A 25,820-nucleotide genomic window follows, 5' to 3' on the forward strand; every position below is an offset into this window, starting at 1 on the left:
CACACAAATTCCCTTAGTACATCTTCATGTATTACATTTCTGTTGTCTCTGGTCCCATTCTCATAGGGAAAAGTGTCAGACCAAGATGGACTTTAGGAATATTAAATGTTCGTCAGTGGAGCTACCATAAACTGAGCTAATCAGCTGGAAAATTGGTCACTTTGTGTAGTGGACACTGTGGAATTACCTTTTTTATCACACTGATGTGTTTAGAGAAATGAAATGGATAAAAGTAGAAACCAGAAATATGCACCACAGTCTTCTGCACAGATACCTAGTATTTACCCGTTATTGTTATGCTGTGAGCGTGATCGAGCAAACCCAGCTGTTACATTTTATTTCTGGCTACTGTACTTGTGTTGTGTATGTGTTAAGTGTACATGGTTAAGTACTGTATATGTACTTAAAATGTTGACAATTTGGGGAGATACAGAGTCTGTGTGTCTCAAGGCTTTTGCTTCTGCTGCCTCATTGAACCCCTCCACTAAAAAATTTAATACAAATTATTAAAAGTAAATGTATTAAGTAAATAGTTCAACAGTATTTTTTTTAACTCAAATTGTAGATCAAAGTGTTACCTGAATGTACTAAACTCAGTAAAAAAAATAAACGTCCCTTTTTCAGGACTCTGTCTTTCAAAGCTAATTCGTAAAAATCCAAATAACTTCACTGATCTTCATTGTAAATAGTTTAAACACTGTTTACCATGCTTGTTCAATGAACCATATACAATTAATGAACATGCACCTGTGGAACAGTTGTTAAGACACCAACAGCTTACAGTCGGTAGGCAATTAAGGTCACAGTTATGAAAACTTAGGACACTAAAGAGGCCTTTCTACTGACTCTGACAAACACCAAAAGAAAGATGCCCAGGGTCTCTGCTCATCTGCGTAAACATGCTGATCGTCCTCGCAGTGGCAGACCACGTGTAACAACACCTGCACAGGATCGGTACATCCAAACATCACACCTGGGGGACAGGTACAGGATGGCAACAACAACTGCCCGAGTTACACCAGGAACACACAATCCCTCCATCAGTGCTCAGACTATCCGCAATAGGCTGAGAGAGACTGGACTTGGGCTTGTAGGCCTGTTGTAAAGCAGGTCCTCACCAGACATCACCGGCAACAACGTCGCCTATGGGCTCAAACCCACCGTCACTGAACCAGACAGGACAGGCAAAATGTGCTCTTCACTGATGAGTCGAGGTTTTCAAATCAAATCAAATCAAATTTTATTAGTCACATACACATGGTTAGCAGATGTTAATGCGAGTGTAGCGAAATGCTTGTGCTTCTAGTTCCGACAATGCAGTAATAACAACAAGTAATCTAACCTAACAATTCCACAACTACTACCTTATACACGCAAGTGTAAAGGGATAAAGAATATGTACATAAAGATATATGAATGAGTGATGGTACAGAACGGCATAGGCAAGATGCAGTACATGGTATAGAGTACGGTATATACCTATGAGATGAGTACTGTAGGGTATGTAAACATAAAGTGGCATAGTATAAAGTGGCTAGTGGTCCATGTATTACATAAGATGGCAAGATGCAGTAGATGATATAGAGTACAGTATATACATATACATAAGAGATGTGTAATGTAGGGTATGTAAACATTATATTAGGTGGCATTGTTTAAAGTGGCTGGTGGTACGTTTTTACATAATTTCCATCAATTCCCATTTTTAAAGTGGCTGGAGTTGAGTCAGTATATTGGCAGCGGCCGCTAAATGTTATTGGTGGCTGTTTAACAGTCTGATGGCCTTGAGATAGAAGCTGTTTTTCAGTCTCTCGGTCCCTGCATTGATGCACCTGTACTGACCTCGCCTTCTGGATGATAACGGGGTGAACAGGCAGTGGCTTGGGTGGTTGTTGTCCTTGATGATCTTTATGGCCTTCCTGTGACATCGGGTGGTGTAGGTGTCCTGGAGGGCAGGTAGTTTGCCCCGGGTAATGCGTTCTGCAGACCTCACTACCCTCTGGAGAGCCTTACGGTTGTGGGCGGAGCAGTTGCCGTACCAGGCGGTGATACAGCCCGACAGGATGCTCTCGATTGTGCATCTGTAGAAGTTTGTGAGTGCTTTTGGTGACAAGCCGAATTTCTTCAGCCTCCTGAGGTTGAAGAGGCGCTGCTGCGCCTTCTTCACAACGCTGTCTGTGTGGGTGGACCAATTCAGTTTGTCCGTGATGTGTACACCGAGGAACTTAAAACTTTCCACCTTCTCCACTACTGACCCGTCGATGTGGATAGGGGGGCGCTCCCTCTGCTGTTTCCTGAAGTCCACAATCATCTCCTTTGTTTTGTTGATGTTGAGTGTGAGGTTATTTTCCTGACACCACACTCCGAGGGCCCTCACCTCCTCCCTGTAGGCCGTCTCGTCGTTGTTGGTAATCAAGCCTACCACTGTAGTGTCGTCCGCAAACTTGATGATTGAGTTGGAGGCGTGCATGGCCACGCAGTCGTGGGTGAACAGGGAGTACAGGAGAGGGCTCAGAAGCGGGATCGGTTTTGTCTTACCAGGGGTGATGGTCGGATTTGTGTTTATCGTCGAAGGAATGAGCGTTACACCGAGGCCTGTACTCTGGAGCGGGATCGATTTGGAGCTCGAACGTCAGTCATGGTCTGGGGCGGTGTGTCACAGCATCATCGGACTGAGCTTGTTGTCATTACAGGCAATCTCAACGCTGTGCGTTACAGGGAAGACATCCTCCTACCTCATGTGGTACCCTTCCTGCAGGCTCATCCTGACATGACCCTCCAGCATGACAATTCCACCAGCCATACTGCTCGTTCTGTGTGTGATTTCCTGCAAGACAGGAATATCAGTGTTCTGCCATGGCCAGCGAAGAGCCCGGATCTCAATCCCATTGAGCACGTCTGGGACCTGTTGGATCGGAGGGTGGGGGCTGGGGCCATTCCCCCCAGAAATGTCCGTGAACTTGCAGGTGTCTTGGTGGAAGAGTGGGGTAACATCTCACAGCAAGAATTGGCAAATCTGGTGCAGTCCATGAGGAGGAGATGCACTGCAGTACTTAATGCAGCTGGTGGCCACACCAGATAGTGACTTACTTTTGATTTTGACCCCCCTTGGTTCAGGGACACAAATATTTACATATGTTAATTAAATAAGTTTGCTGAAAATAAACGCAGTTGACAGTGAGAGGACGTTTCTTTTTTTGCTGAATTTTTTTTTAGTTGGCCTAAACTTAGCTCCAACTTGAGAAAGATTCTGTCAATTTAAAATGATGTGTTGCTCAACTTGTCTCAAATTGTAATTCAAACAGAAATGGTTATTTCTTCACTAAAAAAGGCTCTGGAACTAGTTAGACACACACGGTGCTTTTGATATACAATGTTTTCAACTTACATATTTGACACACGTTGACATACATGGTTACGTGCATATTAATTAATACAGTAATTATTATTCAACATGTCATCATCTGGATTTGAAATCACAATCTCTTGGTTCATGACAACCATGTCTGTGTGCATATCTGGTTTCACCTGTAATGCTACACTTTGTACTTCTCAGCTTTGTTGAAAGTGCACTCAAGTAAAACAATTGTATTTATCATAGTGATTAAGAATTAACATTAATAATGAGTAATATGCCCCAACATCATTACACAACTATACAGAAAACCCTGAAATTGCATAAATAAGTCAAACAAATCAATGATGAGAGAACAGTCTGATTAATAGATAATTGACACAGACATGGTGGCTTAGCAGGAAGTTCAGAAGGCCGTGAACCAAGTGGTTGTGAGTTCAAATCCCAGATGATGACTTGTTGAAGAAAAATTACTGTATAAATGAACATGCACAATGTCAACATGTGTCAAATATGTTGATAACAAAAGCACCGTGTGTGTCTAACTCGTTCCAAAGCCGTTTTCTTTGAAAATGCCCAAATAATGTCTCGTTAAATTAACATATGATACAAGTTGAGCAAATACATGATTTTAAGTTGACAGAATTTTTGCCTAAGCTTTCTCATGTCAGAGCTAAGCTGTGGAACCAGTTACATAATAAAAATGTACTGAAACAACTAGATTTTTTTTTTACAGTGTATAGTAATATAATAGAGCTTGTTAGAAAACACCAATTGATTGTTTGAGAGGATTGTGTCTCTCCCTGTAGTTCGAGGCTGAAGCAGTCAGTTCAGTCCAAGTTGTTTTGTCATTTGTCAATAAAAATGTGTTGGAAGTCTAAGAAGGCAGTTATTCGTTCCTGTATCAGTCGTCTCACATAGGCCTAACCTAGAAAATATAATGATGGGATACAAAATAATCAGGACCTGTATTTGTATGATAGGCACTGAATTGTCTTTTTTCAAAAGTTCTGCACCCGAGGGTGTGTAATTTATACTAAAACTAGCAGGGTAGCAAACTACCATAACAGCCTTGGTCGGTTTTCATCTTCGTGCTGCATTTAGAGGAATGAGAGCGGAGAGCTGAAGTAAATGATTCCTACAATTCAATGGTGTAACGAGCATTACCTGATAAGTGCTTGGCTTTAACAGGGATACAAATCAAATAAGACAACGAATGGACATGGGGAGGGATGAAGCCATATATATCTCTATGTATGACTCTAGGGAGAGATCACTTTGGATAGCACGCAATGCAAATTCACTTCCTGCTGTTGTGAAATGGACCAAAATAAATGCATGTGTGAAATACAGGATAAGAATAGCTGTTAATCCCCAAGGAACTCTTTCTTCCAGTTCAAGAGCCTTTCTAGCCATTTAAACTTAATGCACCAAGCTCTCAGCCAAATGGCTTACCAAAGTTACTAGCATCCGACTAGCCTACCTCTGGGATATCATACTACTCTGTGTATCAGAAGATTTGTTATGAACTGTTATGGGAGGGGGATAACTAGTCGGTTGCACAACTGAGTACATTCAACTGAAATGTGTCTTCTGCATTTAACCCAACCCCAGTCAGAGAGGTGCAGGGGGCTGCCTTCAGCGACATCATCGGCTCCCAGGGAGCCATTGTTGTTGGGGGTTAACTGCCTTGCTCAGACTGGCAGATTTTTCCACCTTACTGGCTCAGGGATTCAAACCAGCTACCTTTCGGTTAATTAACCGCTAGGCTACCTGCCACCTGTTATTAACTGTTATTGACCCATATACGCACGTCTACATCATCAATTTCTATAATGAAAAAATGTACAACAAATTGCCCTGTCTACTATAGAAATTGGAAGGTAATGGAACTAGGAGTGGCAATAGCATACTGTTATGATAATATAGATTTTTTTTGTTTTTAGATTGGCTGATGTTGCTTAATGGAGTCCATTCCAGTCGTATGGAGGGCATAAACAGTTTCCATTTGCACAAAACTGATGACTGGGGATAGGACTGAGTCATATTCAACTAAGCCTATTACATAAAGCACTTAAGTCTCTTTCTCAGTACAAAGTTATTCAAATAATCAGGAACAGTTCTGTCTGCTATTTATATAATTTTTCATTCTCTCTATGTCATTCACAACTGCTGATAGCTAAAACCCCTTGACACACACACACAGACACACACACACAGACACGCACACACGCACACAAGCAAGCACTCACACACACACTGTCCACGGTGCTGAATGTTATCTCATTTTCTGCAGCTCTCTCTCTCGCACACACACATACACACGCACACACAAACTGAAGTCCATTCAGATGGCTGTCAGAAGGTTCTTGATTTTGCACCACACTGTTGGTGGTGGCTTACAGTGGCCTCAATTATACTTTAATTGTCTGCCACTATGAACTATAGGATTAATATTTGTCTGTCCTTGCAATCGCAATGCGGAGCTTCTGCAGAAAACATTGAAAATCAAGCTGATAGCCAAAGCCATTAGCTTGGCCGGTTCTGTGAGGGAAGAGACTTGTTAATTGCCTCTCTCTCTCATCTTTGCTTATTGTAGTGGAATTGTTCTTGTTTGTCACTCTTTCTCCATCCGATTGTGGATGCTCTGCTTTATAATAGTGTTTTACTTTGCTTTCCCTCAGCGATCGCCCCCAAACTCCTTTAATTAGCGCTATCAATCACTCCCACTCTCTTTCTCCCTCTCTCTCTCTCTCTCTCTCTCTCTCTCTGACACGTACCCACAGCTCAGTTTAGTGGAGACAAGGACTCCACTCCTCATTATCCTTCACAGGTGAACCTTTACTGAGACGGTTGGACCGCATCTCCCAGAGGCACTGGACATCTCTCAGATGAGCATAACTTAACATGGCTGCGCTGATGTCTCATAAACAGATCTCACAGAGAGCACCTTTGGAAAGAGAAAATGACTTATTAACATGCTAATGATACCATGTTGATATGATGCACGGTGCACGGTGCAAAGTCCTGTTCTATTGACATTGCTATTGGACGATTCCTCTCTGGCAAACTTGGATGCATTCAGCAGGGCACAATGTTGTGGAAGACAGAAACGTGTGATTTCGAACAAACTCTCTGAGTCTGACATGTAGAATCATGCCAGCTCTATTTGTGACACTTCTGTCTGCAATGTTTGCCTACTGAACACGACCCTGCTCTGCTGTCAGGTGGTTGACTTGTGTATTCGTTTACTATTTAACTCGTTGTTTTCTGTCCCATCAGTCGACGCAGTGGACTGGCAGGCTGATTCTGTCCAACATAATCCAGTGATAATCTAGTATCACAGATGGCCTATAATTAGACCAGCTACATGTGACGTTATCTGTAGATCTGTGCCTCCTGCCATGCTCCCCACTCAAGATAACAATGTCCACTCACTGATAACAATATGTGACTAGAATTAGTTATATTATTATATCTCTACTATCATATTGTTAAACTTGGGCAAACATTTTTACTATGAGAGATGTGACTTTTTGGATGTGACTTTTTGGATGTGTCTATTCACAGGGGAATAGAATACATTGTCCGTGCACTAAAGCCCACATAATTACATCAGATTGCTGTGGTAAAGCCAATTAAACAATCAGTCATTTCTTTGCTCAGTGCATATTGATGCCATGTGTATTCGCATCCGTATTATTATCGATGCTTCTGTGCGTGCCTGCGTGCATAATGACTGCGTCAATATGTAGTGCGCTTCGAATATTGAACTTTTCAATTAAACTAAAAAGGTATCGCCAATTAGAGTTCTGCCTGCACTCGGTCGACCCCACGAGCGTGTGTTGTTTGTTACCAAGCAACTTATTCACTCCACAATGTCGGCTGCGTCATTTCCTTCTGACAAGAGACTGGAGAGAGGGAGCGACACACTCTAGCAGCGTCTATATGCTCGGGAAGCTCGCGGAGACGCATCTGCCGACTAGGTCAACGCAAGGCTGGATAAAAAATAAAGAGGGATATAAACAAAAAACTACCAGGATTTTTTAAAACTCTGGATTACTTGAAAATGGCTGAATTATCTATGCGTTATTTGTAACACTTTTAGAGCTCCGGCTGGATATATTTGGATAGACAACTCCACAATATGAACTTCGGTCGCCGATAAAGGAATAACAACTCTTATCAAGAATATCGCGCGTACTATTTTCCAAATCTTCCGCACACATAATGGTAGGCTTAAGTTTACCTCTTGATATTCACGAGTAGTAGACATTTTTAATTTTTTTGCGCTCAAGCTTTTCTCTAGTGCCTGTTGACGAGGTGATATCTGTGGATACTGGAGAAGCAGCTCGCGGGCTACCTGATCTCTTCATGCACAAAAGCAAGACACGAGCTAATGACACAGAAGCTTGTCGTGCTCGCCATTACGCTCTCTGACAGGGTTGTGAGTTTTCTGACCAAGGTTCCGAAATGTTTCTTCTATTAGTCTATTTCAGGTGCCTTTTTGACACATGATTAGCTTAACTTATTACGCATTAGGCCAACTGAAGTTCTGATGTTAGGCTAGTATTAAACTGCAAATCTGTTGAGTATATCCTATAGTTTGTGTTTGAAATTATAACATTGTACTTAAGTTGTTTATTTCATTGCTCGAGGCTGCGTTCTAAGACTGCTGGAATTCAGCCGGTTGGCTAAGCCAGACCCAGGCTCAAACCTAGCCAATATGACTATTAGTGGAGTGGACGTCCTGCAGGAATCGCTATGCCACGCTCCGTTTTAAAGGAGCACAACCCAGGACTGTCAGACCCTAATGCACAAATGTCTCCCCGCTCCAGTGTTGCTGCGTGACCCAGTCACATGTCTAGAATGAGCACGGATCTAGAGCGTATGTCGCTCAACTCCTCCTCGGCCAACTCCGTGGCCTCGAGTGCCCGCACGCTGTCAGCCAATGTCAAGAAGCTGCACAACGCGCTCAACCTGCTACTCAACGAATTGGAGCGGGAGCAGTTCATCCACTGCCTCAACGTGTACCACTCCAAGCGTAATGTCTACGACCTGGTTCAAACACTTAAAGTCATCCTCAATGCGCCCAGCAAACGCCAACTTCTGCCCATGCTACGGCAGGTCATTCCCCGCTCCGACCAGCTTTTGTTTGACCAGCACACCTCGGAGGGCCTTTACTTGAAATCGGATTTACTTGCCAGAAATGGGAGCGCCGAAGCGTTGGGCGAAGTTCCCAGTGGGAGTCCAACTCCTCCTGGGCATTTCTTGCCAACACCTCCCGGATCTCAAGTTGCGATGCGCGGCTCTCCGGATAGTTTCAGCACCAGCAGTGATGGGACAGCTCCCCTCGTCCCGCTGCTCGGGAGAGGCTTTCTGCACGAGCCTCCAGGAGAGGTTCGACAAGTGACCCTGAAACGGCACAAGAGCAACGAGGGCTTGGGTTTCAGTATCCGCGGAGGCTCGGAGCACGGGGTCGGCATCTATGTGTCTCTGGTGGAGCCGGGATCCCTTGCCGAAAAAGAGGGACTAAGGATTGGGGATCAGATTATGAAAGTCAACAACACAGTGTTCGATAAAGTCACGCATGCTGAAGCAGTGAAGGTAAGTGTGTGTGTGTGTTTGTGTGGTTAAGTGTGTGTGTGTGTGTGTTTGTGTGGTTAAGTGTGTGTGTGTGTGTGTGTGTGTGTGTGTGTGTGTGTGTGTGTGTGTGTGTGTGTGTGTGTGTGTGTGTGTCTGTGTCTGTGTCTGTGTCTGTGTCTGTGTCTGTGTGTGTGTGGTTAAGTGTGTGTGTGTGTTTGTGTGGTTAAGTGTGTGTGTGTGTGTGTGTGTGTGTGTGTGTGTGTGTGTGTGTGTGTGTGTGTGTGTGTGTGTGTGTGTGTGTGTGTGTGTGTGTGTGTGTGTGTGTGTGTGTGTGTGTGTGCGTGTGTCTGTTATATTAACTGTCACATTTCAGCCCAGCAATATATAGCATGCAATCACAATACAGAGTTAATACACAGAACACCAAACGCACCACAACACAACACACACACACCGAAGAGAGCGAAAGGAAATACTTTAAAACAGGGTTCAGATGAAATTGATGCTGGTTTACAATGTTTTACTCCCACTGTACAGCCTACCTCTACTAGCTCTCCTATGCTCCCCTTTTTTTTTAAAGTTTCCCTGAAGCTCTTAACTGAGCAGTCTGTCTTGGCTCTGCTTCTGGAGTCTGTGCCAGGGTGGGCCACACAGTCAGCGCTTAGAGCTTTTTTAGGATCATCTTTTTCGTGGCACGCTTGGCGGCGAGGCACAGCATCGTGACAGGAACTGGGTCGTAAATCCCACCATCCCGTGGCCACGTCCAATTGGACGAAGCAGAGAGATGCAGAGAGAGAGCGACGTCTGTCTACCTACTGCTTCATCCGATTGATCTGAGTCTCTGACTCAGTGATGAAACAGAGAAGGCTGGAGATGAGATGACCTTCCCTTTGGCTGGACTCTCTCTCTCTCTATACCAGGGCATCGTACTCTTTTGCTGTTTAGGAATTAACAGAACTATCTGACTAGTGAAATTAAATACACACTCTTACAGTTGTTCAGAGTTACTCCACTGGGACTTCTGCTGTTGTCTGAGCTGCCTGTGTGTGGATGACCGGGGGATGGGGGGAACAGATATGTGGAGCGGTAAGGTGGAGGTAGTAGTTAACCCAGCTGCTGGTTTGGGGCCCACCAGGCATGCTGTTAACTGGTAAAGACCCACCAGGCATGCTGTTAACTGGTAAAGACCCACCAGGCATGCTGTTAACTGGTAAAGACCCACCAGGCATGCTGTTAACTGGTAAAGACCCACCAGGCATGCTGTTAACTGGTAAAGACCCACCAGGCATGCTGTTAACTGGTAAAGACCCACCAGGCATGCTGTTAACTGGTAAAGACCCACCTGTCATGCTGTTAACTGGTAAATACCCACCAGGCATGCTGTATACTGGTAAAGACCCACCTGGCATGCTGTTAACTGGTAAAGACCCACCAGGCATACTGTTAACTGGTAAAGGCCCACCAGGCATGCTGTTAACTGGTAAAGACCCACCAGGCATGCTGTTAACTGGTAAAGGCCCACCAGGCATGCTGTTAACTGGTAAAGACCCACCAGGCATGCTGTTAACTGGTAAAGACCCACCAGGCATGCTGTTAACTGGTAAAGGCCCACCAGGCATGCTGTTAACTGGTAAAGACCCACCAGGCATGCTGTTAACTGGTAAAGGCCCACCAGGCATGCTGTTAACTGGTAAAGGCCCACCAGGCATGCTGTTAACTGGTAAAGACCCACCAGGCATGCTGTTAACTGGTAAAGACCCACCAGGCATACTGTTAACTGGTAAAGGCCCACCAGGCATACTGTTAACTGGTAAAGACCCACCTGGCATGCTGTTAACTGGTAAAGACCCACCAGGCATGCTGTTAACTGGTAAAGGCCCACCAGGCATACTATTAACTGGTAAAGACCCACCTGGCATGCTGTTAACTGGTAAAGACCCACCAGGCATGCTGTTAACTGGTAAAGACCCACCAGGCATACTGTTAACTGGTAAAGGCCCACCAGGCATACTGTTAACTTGTAAAGACCCACCTGGCATGCTGTTAACTGGTAAAGACCCACCAGGCATGCTGTTAACTGGTAAATACCCACCAGGCATGCTGTTAACTGGTAAAGACCCACCAGGCATGCTGTTAACTGGTAAAGGCCCACCAGGCATGCTGTTAACTGGTAAAGGCCCACCAGGCATGCTGTTAACTGGTAAAGGCCCACCAGGCATGCTGTTAACTGGTAAAGACCCACCAGGCATACTATTAACTGGTAAAGGCCCACCAGGCATACTGTTAACTGGTAAAGGCCCACCAGGCATGCTGTTAACTGGTAAAGGCCCACCAGGCATGCTGTTAACTGGTAAAGACCCACCAGGCATGCTGTTAACTGGTAAAGACCAACCAGGCATGCTGTTAACTGGTAAAGACCCACCAGGCATACTGTTAACTGGTAAAGACCCACCAGGCATGCTGTTAACTGGTAAAGACCCACCAGGCATGCTGTTAACTGGTAAAGACCCACCAGGCATGCTGTTAACTGGTAAAGACCAACCAGGCATGCTGTTAACTGGTAAAGGCCCACCAGGCATGCTGTTAACTGGTAAAGACCCACCAGGCATGCTGTTAACTGGTAAAGACCAACCAGGCATGCTGTTAACTGGTAAAGGCCCACCAGGCATGCTGTTAACTGGTAAAGACCCACCAGGCATGCTGTTAACTGGTAAAGACCCACCAGGCATGCTGTAAGTCAAGCCTCTCTTGGTCTCTGGGGGTCTTGTCAGTGATCATCAAAGATTGAACTTTCTCTAGCTGACGGTAAATTGCCATGGCCATGATGAACGTACAATTCCCTCTGGCTGAGCCTAGGGGCCTGTCTGTGTGTGGACTGCATGTGTAAGGAGCAGGTATGTAAGCAGGTACATGACTGAGAGTAAGGTCAACAGCAAGATTGGATTCTTAAGTAGATTTCTACCACTGTAGTAGTAGCTTCTAATTCTTCTTCTGTCATCTGTGTCCTGAGGTTCAAATGGCAAATTGATGACAGTGTATTTATTGTAAGAGGACTTTTAGTGTGCTTCTGTTGTCTATTCCTTATAGGTCATGCTACACTAGAAGGTCATACTGAGTGGTCATAGCTCACATCCAAGAGACCGCAATTTGTAACAGAGGTCCACCTTTTAAAATAATTAAATGATCTGTCCAAAATTCACCGCTCCCTTGTCGAGAATACATTTTGCAGAATTGCAAACGTTGCAAAAACAGCACTGAGCTCTGTTCATGATTTACCGATATGGACATTGGCTGCAGCTCAACAACCCCTATGTTTTCTGCCCTAAATAATTGTGGTCCAGTCCTGGCCAGGGTTTCCTGGCTCACCACTTGTTGTTTAAATACAGGACCGGCCCACTTTCGTAATGATGCGGGGGTGTAGCTCAGAGATAGCTCAGAAGAGAGAAGAGACCAGAACAGAGTGCGGAGGCCAGCTGGGGTCTGCTGTGGTCACTTGGGTCCATTCCTTTTTTCAATTACGAAGTGAATTATTTATCAAATGCTTTAATTGCACAGGCGGAGACTAATTCCTCTTGCCTTTGTTTGACTGTGCACCAGTTTGATTAATATTGAAATGTTTTCCCGGGGTGCGTTTGTAGAATGGGTTAAGAAGGAGAGCAGAATGAAGATTTCATCCCAAATGATACCCTATTTCCTATGTAGTGCATTACTTTTGACCAGGGCCCATAGGGAATAGGGTGGCATTTGGGACACAGGCGAAGTCACATCTGTCTCACTGATCCCAATTTATGCATTTACAGCCACGGGAGAAGATGGAGCTATCCTTCACACAATCTTTCAGCCATCATCTTTACCCTTTTTCTCATGTTTTCACTGTCGCTCATACTCAAACTCTTTCTTGTCATCTTTCTATTTCCCCCATTTTCTCATCATGAACAGAAAACACATACATCCCTCTCTTCCTGCCACGGGCTCATATTGGTCACATGCACGCAATACACACACACACACACACACACACACACACACACACACACACACACACACACACACACACACACACACACACACACACACACACACACACACACACACACACACACACACACACACACACACTCTTTGTCAACATTCTTCATCCCCTGTCTATCTTAAAGTACTGTTTGTATTCACCTCCAGTCTCTCCTGGGATCTTCCACAGCTGCCCTACCACATTGATTCCATTGTGGCTGTCTAATTGTTTTACAATGGACTGCAAGGTTGGGTCAGTTCACAGCCAAGGTGTCTCTAATCCATCACCTGGTCTCACTTGTTCTCTACAGGCAGAGTATTGCTGGACTAGCCATTAATATCACCTATTCACTGCCCAGAGCTGTGGTCAGATATGTGCTGAAATATCACTCATTCTATTAGCGTCTGGCCTGTTCACTTATACTAACATTGATTTCAATGGAGACACTGGAGACCACATTGGGCGCACCATTAAAGTGACAGTTCAATTGTCTGGGTGGTACATGGTTTAGGTGACACCATGAAAATGTAGGGCTAAACTCAGACAATTGAAACGCTTGTATGGGACTTGCAGCTTTATTACTTTAACTGTGTCCCAAATGGAACCCTGTTCCCTATTTAGTGCACAACTGGGCCCTGGTCAAAAGTAGTGCACTATGTAGAGATTAGGGTGCCATTTGGGACACAACTGCATGTTTATTGTGGAGTACCTTGCCTCCTCAATGGACTCTGACACTGTTTACAATGTGTGTTGATCACTCTGGTCATAGATAGCACCCTTAGCATATGTCTGATTTCAGCTCTGATGGATTTACAGCTGAACTGGGCATGGGGGATTCTCTCAAAAGCCTTGTATGCGTCCCAACTTGCACCCTATTCCCTATGTAGTGCACTACTTTTGCTCTGGTCAAAAGTAGTGCCCTATAAATGGAATAGGGCGCCATATGGGACACAGCCCCTCTCTGCTCCCAAGGTTACGTGGGAAGGGTGAGCCTCCGGTGGAGGTCTGAGGTGAATATTAAGTAGGATAACAGGATGGAGGGATGGCTCTGTCTGGGCTATTTGGATTTTTGCTCAGTAGCTTTTGACAGGTATGTGTTTGATGCAGGATGGAGATTTGCACAGGCGTGCTGACACAGCTGTGCTGACACAGACGTGTACACGCACGTACACACGCATGGTTGTGCCTTAGTTAGGGCTTAGTTATCCTGCAAAGGAAAGGAAGACCATCCTGGCTGGTGTGTTGATAATCCTGTTTCCTTCACTGAGGATGAGAGAGGGAGACAATGAGGAGCGCATCAGGGGCTTTTCAGTAGTATCACACTGAAACATGTTGAGTGGAAATCATTTTCCTTGGAGAAAAACGCAAATACATACACTCTCTCACGCACACGCACACACACTGCTGCTGCTGCTGCTTACTGCCTGATGGGTGCCGCCAGCTAACGATTTCCCTTCCAGAGGAGGAGGAGGAGAGAGAGGGGGGGAGGGCCAGATGGAGAGAGGGAGGGGGGGTTGTTAGAGTTGCAGAATGGGATAGGATTTGAATCATCTCAAGGTATAGGACTTGATGGAAAATTCTGAAGTTCTCCGATGTTTCACTGTGGTATACTCATGTTCAGGACCAGAAGTGATCCTAACCACAGAACAGGAAAAGTTACAGCATATGAGGACCCAGAGTTTTTCCCTGTCAGGTCAAAGTAGTAAGGAAAAAATTACTGGCCCTATTCACTTTCAATATTCTTATCAATCTTTAATCATGTTCAATATTAATATATTTAACCAGGGTACGAATTATGGGGGTGTCAGGGGGTGCTCAGCTCCCCTGAATGAGATATTAGCTCCCCTAAATGCAACAAAAATCTGTCTTTGGGGGCGATTTCTAAATAATGCTAATTTAAGCATTCTCCTGTTTGTTTAAAATGCAGTGGTAAATATGTTTTACAGTGGTAAATATGTTTTACAGTGGTATATGTGTTTTACAGTGGTATATATGTTTTACAGTGGTAAATATGTTTTACAGTGGTAAATATGAAAATAAAAGCCCCTCTTTCTGATGGTTTAAACCATATATTTCTACATGGCTGCACAAACCGTCTCCCTTTCCACGGTGCTGTTCACTCAGTAGTGCTGAATTTCGGCCGCAGATGAGCACCTGTAAACACATAGATTTCCTTTGTACCTCGTCATTTTCACCATCTGTTTTCCATGCGTCCTTGATAAAAAATAACCAATGCCTTTATTCCAATGCATTAGATTTATCTGTTGATTTATCATTGTTTGCTTTTGTCAGTCAGCTGTTTAGAGCGCTCAGCCAAAAGAAGTCGACCGTTTATTTAGCTTCATTGTTTTATATCGTGTTTGTTTTTCTTTCCTTGATCAGCGGATGATGGTCGCCAATATCAATTGACAATTAGTCTACAGCTGGACACCAATGCGCATCCAATCCATTCAACATTAATGACAGTTGGCCTGTATGACTCTTTAGAAGCATTTGATTTGGAACGGCATAGGACTACATTATTGTCGATTTGTGTCCCCATGAGAACTGTTTTCACGGTGAAACATAATGAAATGTGACGTAGGTATAGTTACACTTACAGTGCATTTACCGCGATCTCCCCGTTTCCAGAAAAATTTATTGAAAGTCTAGGGAGCGTAATATTTCTTTACCGCGACCTGTTGATCAGAGTTTACCCACCAATATTTTTGACCACTATGTCACTGGCTATCGGTAGGCCTATTTGAAGTTCATGGTAACAGGCCTACACATTGTAGCCTAGTGTAGCAAATGTACTGTTTATTTTTTTTAACCAGGTAAGCTAGTTGAGAACACGTTCTCATTTACAACTGCGACTGTGTGTCCATCCTGTTTTTCCCAGGACAATTTTCAGCCCCATTTCAGGTGTTCCGACTTAAATCAATGGCAATTGGCAAATTTCATTAGGCACACTGTTTGGTGCAGATGTCTATTTCCATTTATACAATGCTGATTGGTTCAAACCGCATTCCAGACGGTGTCTGTTCCACACAAGTTAAAATGCCTCTTTACTCTGTTCTATCTGACTGGTCCACTGTCTACTGTCTCATCAGCCCAGCCAGGTACTTTATAAACTTGATCTCCTCTATAAAAAGCATCTAGACATGATCTCACACTTCTTTTAGACATTTAGTTTTCAACAGCGGAGATTTGTGTAAACCTTGCTCTCTGTCTCTCCAACATTTGCAACATAGTTTATTTAACTAGGCAGGTCAGTTAAGAACAAATTCTTATTTCCAATGACGGCCTAGGAACAGTGGGTTAACTGCCTTGTTCAGGGGCAGAATGACAGATTTATACCTCATCAGCTCAGGGATTCGATTTTGCAACCTTTCGGTTATAAATCCAACACTCTAACCACCAGGCTACCTGCCGCCCCATAGTAATGAGCGTGTCGGGAGTCAGGACGAGACAGACAGGCAGCGTTTCTCAGACCGTCTAAATCGTGATTAACCTGGTGGTTAGAGTCATTTTTATGGATATATACAAAGAAATGCCAATTGAGAAAAGGTCAAACAAAACCAAGTGCAGCTCATTTGCAGTCTTTCCAGCTTCAGTTTGAAGTGATTGTGTTGGCTGTGTTGTTGGCTAACTCCTCTGAACAACAGTGTCCTGACGAGAGAGCATATTTTCTTTGCCAGGGCAAAATCCCACCTCATTAGCTCATTCTTATGAATGTATCCAAATAAATGTCACTAGAAAACAGCTTAAACAAATGCAAATGCAGCTAATGTTGTTATTCTGGCTGCACTGTTTGACGTGACTGTAAATTAGCTGTAGTTGGCTAGCTAGCAAGAACAGGATAAGAACATTACCAGCCAGTATGGCAATGGAACATTTAGAACAAACGACTAGGGCGTATTCATAGATACAGAACAAAAAGACTGAATGACAGGGTTGCTTCTCTTGCAACCGAACCGATAGAACGAAAGACCCGCCGGCTTCGGTAGCAACCCTAGATTTGTGAAGGGACTATATCTTGTGGAAGGATGAAATAGTATGATTAAATTAATTAAATTTACGTTTTTAATGAAAATGTGTAAATCATTATGTTTATCACCCGTTGTATAAAAGTGATAAAGCCCTCGAAGTCAGTGTTTGGAGGATATATTGGCATGGTTTTCCGGCCCTCGACTTCATCCAGGGCCTAACACCACCCGTGCCAATATATCCTCAAAACACCGACTTCGAGGGCATTATAAGTTAATTATCAAATGGCAGTGTAGGCTACATGCATTGCACTGTTTGGATTATTGTGGAGCAGATGGACATGCACACGAATCCTACTTACATTTTTTGGGGTGTTTATGCCACATTAAAAGGTCATTCCTTTTTACCATTAAATTACAGCATTATTATTAGGCCCCTCGAATGTCACACTCTGTAATTACCACAGTCAGTCTCTTTCAACTGCATGCAGTGCCAAGTCTGGTACGACATAGTGAGCTAATTGGTCACAAGTCGATTCTGCTAGTCCAGTTATCAAGCTGTTTCATGTTGTAAATAGATAATGATTGGTCCTATAGCTACAACAAGGATCTATCTACAGAGCATGACAGTATGAGAGCTTTTCTTTGGCACCCTATTCCCTATATAGTGCACTACTTTTGATCAGGACCTATAGGCTAGTGCACTATGTAGGGAATATGGTGCCACTTGGGACATAGCCTTTATCTAGGGGATCCAGATGTCTTCTTTATCTCCAGGATCACCTGGGAGGAGCTCTGTCTCTCTCTGGGTCATCTGATGCACGTCAGCATCGAGCCTCTTCGCTCCCACGTCACATGACCCTGGACACTGTCTGCCACCTCCCTCCCTCGCTACCATCTGTTGCATACAATAAAATAACTCTCACCGGTACCTGTTATCACTACTGATATGCAAGTACATATAAACACACACACACACACACACACCTGAGGAGAAGGTAAGGAGACACAGAATGAATGAGTGCCCTTCTCCTCTGCATAAGATCTCTGTGTACCACTGCTAGCTAGGTGGGCATCTGCCTTGCTAATGAGTGATCCGGGAAGGTATTGATTTTAAGCACATGGGAGAGCCCGGATGCCCAGTCCTGTTCAGTCCCCTCTCCTTGAAGACGTCTGATAGGTTGTGTCCCCTGCTCAAGGCTTCCTGGGTCTGAATTATTGAACAAGAGCTAAGCCTCACCGTATTGTCTGTCTATGAAAGAGAGAAAGAGAAAGGGGTAGACAGAGAAAGAGGTTTAGTTTTCTTTCTCTGCTGCTCTTTGGCAATCCTCTCCTGTCTGTCTGTCTGTCTGTCTGTCTGTCTGTCTGTCTGTCTGTCTGTCTGTGCCTGCCTGTCTGTCTGCCTGCCTGCCTGCCTGCCTGCCTGCCTGCCTGCCTGCCTGTCTGTCTGTCTGTCTGTCTGTCTGTCTGTCTGTGTCTGTCTGTGTCTGTCTGTCTGTCTGTCTGCCTGTCTGTCTGTCTGACTGTCTGCCTGTCTGTCTGCCTGTCTGCCTGCCTGTCTGTCTGCCTGTCTGTCTGTGTCTGTCTGTCTGTCGGCCTGTCTGTCTGTCTGTCTGTCTGTCTGTCTGTGTCTGTCTGTCTGCCTGTCTGCCTGTCTGTCTGTCTGTCTGTCTGTCTGTGTCTGTCTGTCTGATCAGAGAGCACAGGATACAACAGGTTTAATACAGTACAGTGAAATTCTTACTTGTGAGCTCTTTCCCAACAGTGCAGTAATAAAACAAATAATATAGATAATAAAACATCTAATAAAAACACACAAGAGATGCGAAATAAAATTTAAAAAACAGAGAATGCGAGTATGTACAGGTCAGTGCCTGTCCCATACTCAATGTGCAGGGGTACAGGAGGTGGTGGAGGTAGGTATGTACATAAAAAGTGACTGGTAGTAGGATAAATAATCATGGTAATATGTACACTACCGTTCAAAAGTTTGGGGTCACTTAGAAATGTCCTTGTTTTTGAAATAAAATAACATCAAATTGATCAGAAATACAGTGTAGACATTGTTAATGTTATAAATGACTATTGTAGCTGGAAACAACAGATTTGTAATGGAATATCTACATAGGCGTACAGAGGCGCATTATCAGCAACCATCACTCCTGTGTTCCAATAGCACGTTGTGTTAGCTAATCCAAGTTTATCATTTTAAAAGGCTTACTGATCTTTTGCAATTATGTTAGCACAGCTGAAAACTGTTTTGCTGATTAAAGAAGCAACAAAATGGTCTTTCTTTAGACTAGCAGAGTATTCAAGTCTGCGTAGAGGTGGATCATAGAATCACCCGCAGCAAGAGCAACATCAGTTGCTGCAGGGGGTCGGGGTAGCCAGGTGGAAAGCGTGGCCAGCCGCAAAAGAATGCTTATTAAAATTCTCGATTATCGTGGATTTATCAGTGGTGACAGTGTTTAGTGTTCAAGCCTCAGTGCAGTGGGCAGCTGATAGGAGGTGCTCTTATTCTCCATGGACTTTACAGTGTCCCAAAACTTTTTGCAATTAGTGCTGCATGATGCAAATTTCTGTTTGAAAAAGCTAGTCTTTGCCTCCTAACTGACTGTGAATATTGGTTCCTGACTTATCTGAAAAGTTGCATATCGCGGAGACTATTCGACGCATCCGCATCGAGCTAAAGGCTAGAGCTGTCGATTTCAAGGAACGGGAGACTAATCCGGACGCTTATAAGAAATCCCGCTATGCCCTCAGACGAACCATCAAACACGCAAAGCGTCAATACAGGATTATGATTGAATCCTACTACACCGGCTCTGACGCTCGTCGGATGTGTCTGGGCTTGAAAACTATTACCGACTACAAAGGGAAATCCAGACGCGAGCTGCCCAGTGACGCGAGCCTACCAGACGAGTTAAATGCCTTTTATGCTCGCTTCGAGGCAAGTAACAATGAAGCATGCACAAGAGCACCAGCTGTTCTGGATAACAGTGTGATAACGCTTTCGGTAGCCGATGTGAACAAAATCTTCAAACAGGTCAACATATACAAAGCCGCTGGGCCAGATGGATTACCAGGACGTGTACTCAAAGCATGCGCGGACCAACTGTCAAGTGTCTTCACTGACATTTTCAACCTCTCCCTGACAGAGTCTGAAATACCTACATGTTTCAAGCAGACCACCATAGTCCCTGTGCCCAAGGAAGCGAAGGTAACCTGCCTAAATGATTACCGCCCCGTGGCACTCACGCCGGTAGCCATGAAGTGCTTTGAAAGGCTGGTCATGGCTCACATCAACAGCATCCTCCCGGACAGAGGATGAGAATTCTGAGAATGCTGTTCATTGACTACAGCTCAGCGTTCAACACCATAGTGCCCCAGAAGCTCATCACTAAGATAAGGACTCTGGGACTAAACACCTCCCTCTGCAACTGGATCCTGGACCTCCTGACGGGCCGCCCCCAGGTGGTAAGAGTAGGCAACAACACGTCTGCCACGCTGATCCTTAACACTGGGGCCCCAAAGGGGTGTGTACTTAGTCCCCTCCTGTATTCCCTGTTCACCCACGACTGCGTGGCCAAATACGACTCCAACACCATCATTACGTTTGCTGATGACACAACAGTGGAAGGCCTGATCACCGACAATGATGAGACGGCCTATAGGGAGGAGGTTCAGAGAACGGGTCGAGAGTTAAGTTTCTTGGTGTCCACATCACCAACGAACTATCATGGTCCAAACATACCAAGACAGTCGTGAAGAGGGCACGACAAAACCTTTTCCCCCTCAGGAGACTGAAAAGATTTGGCATGGGTCCCCAGATCCTCAAAAGGTTCTAAAGTTGCACCATCGAGAGCATCCTGACCGGGTGCATCACCGCCTGGTATGGAAAATCCTCGGTATCTGACCGTAAGGCGCTACAGAGGTTAATGCGAATGGCCCAGTACATCACTAGGGCCAAACTTCCTGCCATCCAGGACCTATTTAATAAGACGAAAGCCCATAAAATTGTCAGAGACTCCAGTCACCAAAGTTATAGACTGTTTTCTCTGCTACCCCCAAGCCATTAGACTGCTGAACAATTCATCACAATTGTATATAGCCGCGTTATCGTTATTCTTATTGTGTTACTTTTTATTCTAACTTTTTATTTTAGCCTACTTGGTAAATATTTTCTTCTTCTTGAATTGCACTGTTGGTTAAGGGCTTGTAAGTAAACATTAAAGTCTACACTTGTTTTATTCTGGGCACGTGGCAAATAAAGTTTGATTTGATTTGATTCTACAGGTACCAGATTACGGTTGGACCTGGCGAAATGTGGAAGCGATACCGTCCACTAGGGGCAACGTGAGCCCTTGTTACCATCTAGTAGGCCTGCAGAAATGTAAGGTTGCATCTAGTTTGAGCCGCATATTTAGGCTTGTAATAGGGATAGTAACATAAGTAATGGTTTTAGATATTTTTTATTTTTCATTTTTATGTTTAGCTCACATATCATTTAAAAGTAGGCATTAAGGTGTCTGTAATAGAATAAATGTATCAAAAACTAATGTAGACATCAATAAATGCTTTTCTGTAGCTTCCAAAATCTTTTTTACAATGGAGGAGGAGTACCAAGATGGAGGGCACGTTGGCTTCAACACAGCACCCCCTATTAGTCATCTAGTGTATATATAAATGATTGATTTAACCCTATCCTTAACGCTAACCTTAACCATTTGGAACTAATGCCTAAACTTAAATGTAGTTTCACTTTTGCGGGGTTAGACTGGCAGCTAAGATACGGCACCACATGGCGTAATTAAAACTTCAAGCCATGGCGTAATTCTGTGACAGCTAAAATACGGCACCACATGGTAATAATTAAAATGTCAAGCCACATGGCGTAATTCTGTAACTGCAGTCACGCCACAGGTTTTATTTGGAGATTTGGTTGATATAGCAGCCTCATAAGGTGTGAGTGGGTATGTATGGGTGGGTGCATGTGCGTTGCGTCAGTAATGAGTGTGTGCGTGAGCGTGTATGTGAGTTTGTGTGTGTGTAAGAGTCTCAGTGTAGGTATGTGTACCTCTGTGGATAGAGACCTGTGGATGAACATAGAGTCAGGTAGATAGAGTCGACAATAACTGTGGGAGAAGAAGGGCAGTAGTCGGTAGCCATTTAACAGTCTTATGGCCAGGGGCTAGAAGTTGTCTCGTTCCGCCTGCTGGATGGGAGCAGAGAGAACAGTCCAAGGCTCGGTGGCTAGAGTCTTTGGCTAAATTGCCATTCTCAGACACCACCTGACATGAATGTCCTGGATGATAGGGAGCCCGCTCTGTGAGGTGCTGGGCCATCTGCACCAACCTCTGTAGGATCTTAAAGTCAAGGGCGGTCCTCATGCTTAAATTAATTCAAGGTCAGAATACACACAGAGAGAAAAATGCATAAAAACGGAATTACGTTCCATTTACATGGCCTAAACTCGGGTCAGAATCGGGCCCTTGTTGAATTGGAATTTTAGTTTACTTCCTGAATTGATTGCCTTCAATTCTGACAGGACCTCTGCATGGCCTCTGGATCAGACCTGTGGGCATATGCATGTTTGCATGTGTGTGGGAATCTGTGCTAGATTATGATAGTCACTCAACTGACCCAGGTGTCCTTCAGAATACAGGGTCACAGCCACAGCATAGCCATACAGGCTAGACATATTGTCTCTAGGTGAAATGACAGGCTTATTCTACGGCTGCTTCCCAAATGGCACCCTAATCCATATAGTGCACTACTTTTAACCAGAGCACTATGGGGCTTATGGGGCACATTAGGGAATAGGCTGCCATTTTGGACACTGAGTGTATATTAATGAAACGTTGTTGGCGTCTCATGCTTCATTGTCTTCCAAATGCAGTTGTATCCATTAAGCCATTCTGGTAGCCAGAAGCTATGATAATCGCCTATTGGGGCCAAACCTAGCCACATTATTTTCCTCCTCTTGTTTTCTATGCCTTGTTATATTAGATCAGGGAGGCACGTTCATGGTTATGCTATTACCAATTGTGGTCAAATGAAGACACAATTTCCCTCCAAATGAAAATGAGTGAACATTAATGCCCTTTATTACAAATAAGCACTGGAGAGGGATTAGAGCCTGAAGGACGATGGGTCTCCACAGACACTGATGGAAATCTCCTTCTCCTAATACGTTTGGAAGTAGATCTGGGACTATCGGCCTATCAGACACTAGAGGACCGAGCTAGAGATTGATACACGAGAGTAGGGCCACATCCCAAATAGCACCCTATTCTCTATTTAGCGCTATTTCTGACCGGAGTCCTAGGCCCTGGTTGGGTTTCTGCTTAGAAGTTGTGCACTATATAGGGAATAGGGTGACGTTTTGGGACACAACTTAGGATAAATATGCGGCCAGTAATTCACCAGAGATACAGAGCATAGTGTTTCATTATGAGTTGTAGCGTGGCTGGATGGATTATGATAGCTTGAGTTGATATGAGAAGCCATGTCCAAAGACTAAACCTGCTGCCAACCCCGTCAGCAGGATAATTGAATCTGTTTGAAGGCAGATTATTTTTCAGTTCGATGGTTTCCCAGATGAGGATTGTTTCCTGAAACTTAGTGTACTTGGTTATGAAACAGATGGTTCCACAGAGACAGGTGAACACAGAGATTGGGAGGGACATTAGATGAGTTATTGAACTGGCGTTGTTCCACAGCTATTCCTATTTAATCCTTGTAATTAAGACTCGATCAATCGCAGACATAACGCCCTCTATGTGCCCTCTATTGTAATGGGTCCTGTGTATGATCCATGGGAGGGAATGTGAGGTGAGAATATAGTCGCTCTTCATGACGACATTTAGTGTGTGTTGGTGTGGGCGTGCGTGCGTGCGTGCACATGTAGGTGTGTGTGTGTGTGTTTGTGCATGTGTGGTGACTATAGGACTGAGGGGCTTAGTGACTGGAGGAAATAGAGGTGTGCTGTTTGTTGCTCCTCTGTATTCTAACTTAGGTAAGGCCTTATAGTGTCAAGGTTAGGATAAACATGGCACGGAGCCTGGCTGATAATGCATGTCTCGCCCTCAGCTTGGCCACCCATTAACTTGCATGTGGGGAGACAAAACGCTCCCTAGAGGCCCCGGGTCTGGATAGGGAAGTACGTTCCCATTTTATTACCTCCTCCACACCCCGAGGCTATCAACAACCCTTAGTTATTAGACCCTATAGCCCAGACCTGACATACACTACATGTCTCAGACGGCACCCTATTCTCTACCTAGTGCAGTTCTATGAATAACCAGGGTCGACAAAGGGAATGAGGTGCTATTTGGGACGAAGAGTTCACATACAAATCACACACACCATGTGGTGCTAGAAAGAAGCTTTCTCTCATCTAGCCATCTGGCCATGTTCCTTATAGCATATTGTCTTTTTTCTCTACCAACTACCAACTTCCACTGAGAAGGGCCCTGGGTGACCGGGGACAGCTGGAGAGCAGGGGAGTCCGGTGGAGGAGGCGGCTGGTGTGTGTGTCTGTGAGCGTGGTCTCACCTGCTTCTAAGCTCCTGTAGGCGATACCTCAGAGAGAAAGCGTGAGAAAGAGGACCCCGACACATAGCAGATACAGTAGTCTGGGAGGCTGCGTCTTGCGTTTTAACTTCGAAAGATCTTCATCTCTCCATTTAACACTACATCTCAGAGCTGTTGCCTAGATGGCCATGAACACCATCTAGATGGCCCTGAAGCAATTAAGGAACATTTTCATTTAGATTCCAGTTTACTTCCTGAATTGACCGAATTCAGGAAACCTGGCACCCACACACAGACACACAAATACACTCACATGTGCATATACACACTCCAAGTCATACAGTGGGGCAAAAAGGTATTTAGTCAGCCACCAATTGTGCAAGTTCTCCCACTTAAAAAGATGAGAGAGGCCTGTAATTTTCATCATAGGTACACTTCAACTATGACAGACAAAATGAGAAAAACAAATCCAGAAAATCACATTGTAGGATTTTTTATGAATTTATTTGCAAATTATGGTGGAAAATAAGTATTTGGTCAATAACAAAAGTTTATCTCAATACTTTGTTATATACCCTTTGTTGGCAATGACAGAGGTCAAACGTTTTCTGTAAGTCTTCACAAGGTTTTCACACACTGTTGCTGGTATTTTGGCCCATTCCTCCATGCAGATCTCCTCTAGAGCAGTGATGTTTTGGGGCTGTTGCTGGGCAACACGGACTTTCAACTCCCTCCAAAGATTTTCTATGGGGTTGAGATCTGGAGACTGGCTAGGCCACTCCAGGACCTTGAAATGCTTCTCACGAAGCCACTCCTTCGTTGCCCGGGCAGTGTGTTTGGGATCATTGTCATGCTGAAAGACCCAGCCACGTTTCATCTTCAATGCCCTTGCTGATGGAAGGAGGTTTTCACTCAAAATCTCACGATACATGGCCCCATTCATCCTTTCCTTTACACGGATCAGTCGTCCTGGTCCCTTTGCAGAAAAACAGCCCCAAAGCATGATGTTTCCACCCCCATGCTTCACAATAGGTATGGTGTTCTTTGGATGCAACTCAGCATTCTTTGTCCTCCAAACACAACGAGTTGAGTTTTTACCAAAAAGTTATATTTTGGTTTCATCTGCCATTCTCCCAATCTTCTTCTGGATCATCCAAATGCTCTCTAGCAAACTTCAGACGGGCCTGGACATGAACTGGCTTAAGCAGGGGGACACGTCTGGCACTGCAGGATTTGAGTCCCTGGCGGCGTAGTGTGTTACTGATGGTAGGCTTTGTTTTTTTTTGTTTTTGTTTTTGTTTTTTTTATCCCATTTTCTCCCCAATTTTCGTGGTATCCAATCGCTAGTAATTACTACCTTGTC

General features: G+C 44.4%; 1 protein-coding gene across 1 annotated transcript in view; it reads left to right on the forward strand.

Annotated features, from left to right (window-relative positions):
* The first annotated feature begins 7,302 nt into the window (after positions 1-7,302).
* LOC129863850 (whirlin-like) overlaps positions 7,303-25,820 on the forward strand; it is a 131,870-nt gene continuing 113,352 nt past the window's right edge. The window contains exon 1 of the mRNA XM_055936182.1: positions 7,303-8,962. Coding sequence (XP_055792157.1) covers positions 8,216-8,962 — 747 coding nt within the window. The 5' untranslated portion in view covers positions 7,303-8,215. The remainder of the gene's footprint in view (positions 8,963-25,820) is intronic.

This window comes from Salvelinus fontinalis, chromosome 10 (genome assembly GCF_029448725.1).
Source record: "Salvelinus fontinalis isolate EN_2023a chromosome 10, ASM2944872v1, whole genome shotgun sequence".
NCBI classification, from domain to species: Eukaryota; Metazoa; Chordata; class Actinopteri; order Salmoniformes; family Salmonidae; genus Salvelinus; species Salvelinus fontinalis.